The following is a 5997-nucleotide window of genomic DNA, read 5'->3' as shown; positions in this document are numbered from 1 at the left end:
CCCCAAGTCCTGCCCCCCCAATACCTCCTTGTTTATCGTGCTGGGGACCATAATCAGCGGATTATGTGCTCCAGTGTGCCGTGCAGTGCAGTGCAGTCCTAACCGCACTTAGTATTTGCCTTGCCAGCCTTTTTGGAAGATCTCAGGTAGGGCTGGAGAAAGCTCCTGCCTAAAACTCTGGAGACCGGCTGCTAGTCAGAGTAGACAATACTAAGCCTTGATGGACCAAAGGACTGACTCGGGGTCAAGCAGCTTCCTAAACTAAAAAGCCCCTCTGGGTATTTATGAGCTTCCTGCAGGGGCATCTGACTGGCTGCTAGATTATGTAGATGCCATAACGTTGCTGCTCCAGGCTTAGAATACTGTTAAATGACTGTGTAATCAGATGAACATCGCCGTTTTATTCATATGCTCGTATTCATATAATAAGCCCACAAAAGTTACTAGTGTAGAAAATAATCTAGCCTGAAAGCAGCCCACCCCTCCTGCATTTCCCTCCCCAGGGTGCCTGCTTGGTTTCTGTGCAGGGTTCAGAGGGGGGATGTTGCATCCCAGCCCCCCCCCCCCGCTCACTTGCATGCATCCATGTAATTGCTTGTTGCCCCTTGGTACCATGGAAGTGTTTTAATACAAGGCTGTACATGTACCTGTTCATTCTCACCACCTAAGTGGGCCAATTAAATTTGCCCTATGCAAAAATCTTGCAGAACGTTGCATTGGTTTAACACGGGTAGCATTGTGGTACTCTCCAGATGCTTATTTCATTTTGTTTACAAAAATATTTGTATACTACTATTTTGTTAAAAACATCAAAGTGGTTTACAACATGTTTAACGCAACAATCATAGAATAAAAAACATTAAAAATACAACAAAAACAAAGGTTAATTGTTACCCCAAAAAAAGCATCTTCTTAATTGCCTGCAGTAGCCTGGTGGAACAGAAAGGTTTTGAGCAGGTGTTTAAAATTTAAAACAGAAAGCTCCTGCTGAATCTCTGTTGGCAGAGCCTTCCAGAGATTTGGGACGATGACACTGAAGGCTCAATTTTGTGTCAGTGTTAAATGAGCCTTGCCAAAGCAGCTCCTGCAGATGATTTCAGTGGTCGAACTGGGATATAAGGGTTCAGGTGGTCCCTAATATGTTGTTGGACTCCCATCAACCCCAGCCAGCATAGTAATGGTCAGGGATGATAGCAATTGTAGCCCAACACCTTCTGGAGGGCACCAGATTGGCTACCTCTGGTTTAACATTTAATTCAGTCTTGTATTGTGCCTTGTTTCCTGGTTGTAACTGGGAATTATTGTATGCCTAACGAGAGGTCTGAGCAATGTATTCAGCCAACATCACTGCTGCTTATAAATTCTTATCTACCAATGAAAGACAATCCCAAAATATGGCATCCAGAATGTTTGGTTGTGTGCATGTAAAGTAAGATAAAAGGAGCTGCTGTATACCACAATCAGATCATTGGTCCATCTAGCAAAGAATTGTCTCCTCAGAGTGGCAGTAGCTCTTCAAGTCCTGGGGAGAGATCTGTTCCATCTTAGACTTGCCAGAGATTGAATCTGGCATCTTATGCATGCAACACTTGTCCTCCAAGCATTGGATTATATGATTCCTCCAGACTCCAGTTGGATGGCTGCTTCCCTCTTGGTTAGGTGGCATAAGACATCTCCTGTATACAAAATTAGGTAGACCAATGTGGGAAAAGTTTTATTTTATTATTTATTTATTTATAACTTGATTTATATCCCGCCCTTCCTCCCACCAGTTAAGGTATGCTGTATGAGAAGCCCCCTCAAACACCTACTAGAGTAACAACATACTTGTGCCTTTGTTAGGAGATGTGATGCAACTTACACGTGTAAAATTGTAATAGAAATTAAGATAAATAAAGTGCAGAAGTAATGCTAAAAGAGTTTGAAGACAAAAGTTGATTTATTTTATAACTATGATGCTTTATCATCGCAGGGGAGCTAGTTGGCCACACTGAAAGAGTCTCTGGTTTCTCATTTTGTCCCTACCCTGGTCAGAACAACTACTGTGCCAGCAGCTCTGACGATGGAGCTGTGAAAATCTGGGATACACAGACATTAACGGTCATGACTGAGCATATGCTGCATCAGGTAAAGTAGCTGGCTGGGGTGTGGCATAAAATCTTCTTGATTCATGGAAAGCTTTCCATTTATTTGACAATGCTGCAGACTTTAGTTTACCAAACACTGCAGTTTTTTGTGACCATTGACTAGAAGGAACATAGAAACAAACAGTGTTTGATTTCAACAAGGTTTACTTCTATGTAGGTGTGGTTAGGACTGCAGCCTTTGATTCTGCATAAGGGTTGCAGTGAGTTTTGCTGTCTTGTACTCGTGTTGCTTTTGACTTTATGGTCTATATCAGTGGTTTCCAACCTTTATGAGCACGGGACTCCCTTTGTAACCTCAAAATCTTTTGTGACCCCCACATGTTAATTGTTGCTCCTCCTCCTCCTGCTACTCTGGCCATCATCATGATTTCCATGCAGGCGGAGAAACAGAGGCAGAAGAGAGAAAAATCCATCTGGCAGGAAATTAAAGCCCAATAAATATATAATAAATTTAAACACATGGTTCATGCAAGCCTATAGGCAAAATCAAAATAGGAGCAAACTTGCGTACCTGGGGGTGGGGTCTGGTGAGTGTGGGTGGGCAGAGAGAGAAGAAAAAAAGAGAGAAAAGTAATGTGAAGGGAGGGGACAGGGTTAGAGGGAGGAAAGGCATGTGGGGGAGAGGTTTGGTGGCTCAAACGAAGGCAGCAAGTAGGAGGCGGTAGTGGCTGGAAGAGTGAAGAGGAGCAGCCACGTGGGAGGGAGGGCACTCAGGACATGAGGGGAGGGAGGGTTGGAGTAAAGTGGGCTGCATGCCTGTTCCAGGGGCTTCCTTTCTTGGAGTGACCTATGGTAGCAGGGAGACCTCGAAACAAATGCACATGGTCCCACTCCTCTTCTTTCCCTCACTCCTGCTTCCTGTCCCCTTACACCAAAGCGAGAAGAGGGAAGTAGATGGTGAGTGTGAGGGTGGAATCCTCCTCAACTGCCACCTCTTTCTCCCCCTCTCTTTCTGAGGCAAAGGAGTGAGTGACCATCCCCTTCTTTTCTCTCTCACCAGCCCCCCAGTCACCACCACCTTCAACTTAGCCTGGTAGTGGCCTGTATGGGTCTACAGGAAAATGCACATGAAAGGGAGAGTGTGCTGCCACTGCTGCATGCTTCTTTCTGCCTTGTTCTCATTGCAGGAGTCTGGTGGGTTGTGGGAAGGGGTTGCGAGAAGGCCAGAGGACATCCCTCCCCTACACACACACACTCCTCCCAGTCAGTACATGTTTGCAGCCATGCCTGTGCTCTCCTCCTTCTGTTGCTTCCGCCGCCACTGGTCTGCACAACACGCAAAGGCTGGGGCTGTGCTTCTCCATAAGGGGTTAAGGAGCCAGGAGCTCAGGAAGAGCAACCAGCAGCTGGTCTCCTTGAGGGGACAGGTGAGGAGCCGAGAATGGAAGTCACTTGCACTTGCTCAATTTGTTTTAGCCATCCTGAAGACTTTTTAAAATAATAATAATAAATAATTCCTCTCTTGGGTCTTTGCGCCCTCCCTGGATGAGGTCCTGGCCCCTTTGGGGGTTGTGGACCCCAGGCTGGGAACCACTGATCTGTATTTAAATTGTGTTTATACTAATTTATTGTAAGTTGGCCATAGAACTGTTAGATAATGGCATACAAATGTTGTTTATAATAAATAAATAAAAATAAGAGCAAAACTGAAAGTCTATGTGCATGCCCATCTCCCCTTGTGCTTTCTGGTCAATATAGCTATACTGAAGGAGTCAGTTCTCTTGCTGGATTTTTCATGCAGCATTTCAGGAAACTTAAGATTGTGTGAAACTTTAGCCCAGGAAATCGCTATTATTATTGCTTTTGCACCCAGAAAGGACCATAGTGCTGTTTGCACTGATGTAGACACTGGGTGATATTCAGTGTTAGTCATAGTCAACCCATTGAAATCTATGAACTTTAGTCCATTGGTTTCAGTGGGTCATAAAACACCCCAGGGTATGTCTTATTGAACTCAGTGGGACTTACTCCTGAGTAAACATACATAGGATTGCACCACAGTCTTGGTCCCATTACCTTCTTATAATTTGTAGGCTTGCAATAGAAACCTGAACTACTTAGCTGGATAAACTGTCCTTAAGTTAGTTGTATGAGGATTGTTACATGTTTTTGTATTTTCATTGCTTATTCTGATGTTTTTTTTTAATGAATAGTGCTTCTGCATTCCTTGTGGTAAGTCAGGGATGGGGAACCTGACTTACCACAAGCAATGCACAAGCACTATTCATTAAACCTCCTGGGGGGGGGAATGGAAAATTAAAAAAAAAAACACAACCTTTCCCGGCTTATTCTCAAAGCCTTTTTTGTTTCCCCCCCCCCTGAAAAATTGGGGGGAAATGGGGAAAAGTCCCCCCCTCCGCCTTTCACATCTCTGGGAACCTGTGGCCCTCCAGAGGTTGGACTAAAACTTCTATCATTCCTAACCATTGGCCGTTCTAGCTAGGGCTGATGAGAGTTGACATCCAACAACATCTGGAGCACTGCAGGGTTTCCATCCCTGTTGTAAATTATCCTTTTAATATTCTATATGGTGGCTGACACCGTTTCCCCTGAGGTCTGCTTTAAGAATAAAGTGAAAGTTAGAAGGCCAGTGCTTCGATTCTTACCCTTGAAAATGGTCTGTCAGAAAGTTCTGTTGCCACTGATGCTATTTTCTCCACACTTCTTTTGACTGGTTTGCAACTGGAGAGCACAATTGGCATTCTCCACAGAGACTGTTGCTTACTGCTACACTACACAAGTAGTCTAAATAAATCTTCAAAAAAGGATCCATTTTTAATTTAACCTCATTTATTTTTCAGAATACAATTTCTGCAGTGCACTGGTCACCCAAAGTGAAAGAACTGGTTGTTTCTGGTGATGAGAAGGGAGTAGTAATTTGTTACTGGCATAATCGAAATGATAGCCAGCAGTTCTTTCCAGAGCCCAGAACGGTATTCTGTCTAACCTGTTCTCCACACCATGAGAATTTGGTAGCCATTGGGTAAGTACACTAAGGTTGTATACATGATTTGCAGTGGAATTCTATTGGTATCACTTCAAAAATAAGTCCCGTTGGTTTATCTGAGAGTAAGCCTGATTGAGCTAAGTAGCACTTTCTCCTGAAAAAAGCTGTGTTCATGACCAAATACTTTTCTCAAGCTACATTCTAGATAGCCTTATTTATTTTGCACTTGGTTTTGGCGTAATCTGTAGACCATAATGAAACTTCTCAGAATTAACCCATACTGCCAGTTTACCAAGTGGCAAATATGGGTTGTTACAGTTCTTTCCTTGTTTTCATTAATATATATGACAAACCAAAAACATATGACTTGCTAAGATGGTCACCTCTTTTGGGCCAGTGTTTGGTCAGATTTTGAGTGAAATTATACTACTAGACATTTTTGTTTGTTTAGCTTAAAGCAAGCAAAATCGTCTGGGCCAGGATAGTAAGCATAGCTCCAAATAATCCTAAGAAATTAATTGTTAAAAACAATCTGACAAACCAGAAAACCTAAGGCTGCAGTCCTATCCATTCTTAACTTGGAAGCAAATTCAATTAGTCAAAATGGGACTTAACTTCCACCTAGGTAAACATGCATGGATTGAGGTGCAGTGTGATGGAAGTGGGGCAAGAGCAACTCCTGTTTGGGTCCTTTTGTTGCTATTCCAGAAGGAAGATATTTATTATTTATTTTATTTATTTATATTTCGCCCTTCCTCCCAGCAGGAGGGTGGCAAGATAGAGCTAGGGTCCTTCAGCTGGCTAGGCTTGCCTACCTTTACCTGTGCTCTTCTCCACCTAACTTCCTTCTGTTGTAAACTGATATGATCAGGGAAGCTCCTCTGCCTCTCCTTCCTTTGTTTT

The 5997-nt window shown here is 43.3% G+C and overlaps 1 protein-coding gene across 2 annotated transcripts in view; it reads left to right on the top strand.

The window, feature by feature from the left end:
• The window catches only part of GEMIN5 (gem nuclear organelle associated protein 5), a 63465-nt gene that overhangs the window by 716 nt on the left and 56752 nt on the right, over positions 1 to 5997 (top strand). For both annotated transcript variants that reach the window (XM_061617464.1, XM_061617465.1), the window contains exons 2-3: positions 1973 to 2127; positions 4949 to 5130. In XM_061617464.1, coding sequence (XP_061473448.1) covers positions 1973 to 2127; positions 4949 to 5130 — 337 coding nt within the window. The remainder of the gene's footprint in view (positions 1 to 1972; positions 2128 to 4948; positions 5131 to 5997) is intronic.

Source organism: Rhineura floridana, chromosome 3 (assembly GCF_030035675.1).
Source record: "Rhineura floridana isolate rRhiFlo1 chromosome 3, rRhiFlo1.hap2, whole genome shotgun sequence".
Classification (NCBI taxonomy): domain Eukaryota; kingdom Metazoa; phylum Chordata; class Lepidosauria; order Squamata; family Rhineuridae; genus Rhineura; species Rhineura floridana.
Note: the sequence above shows the minus strand (reverse complement) of the source record. Positions and strands in the feature narration are given on the sequence as shown.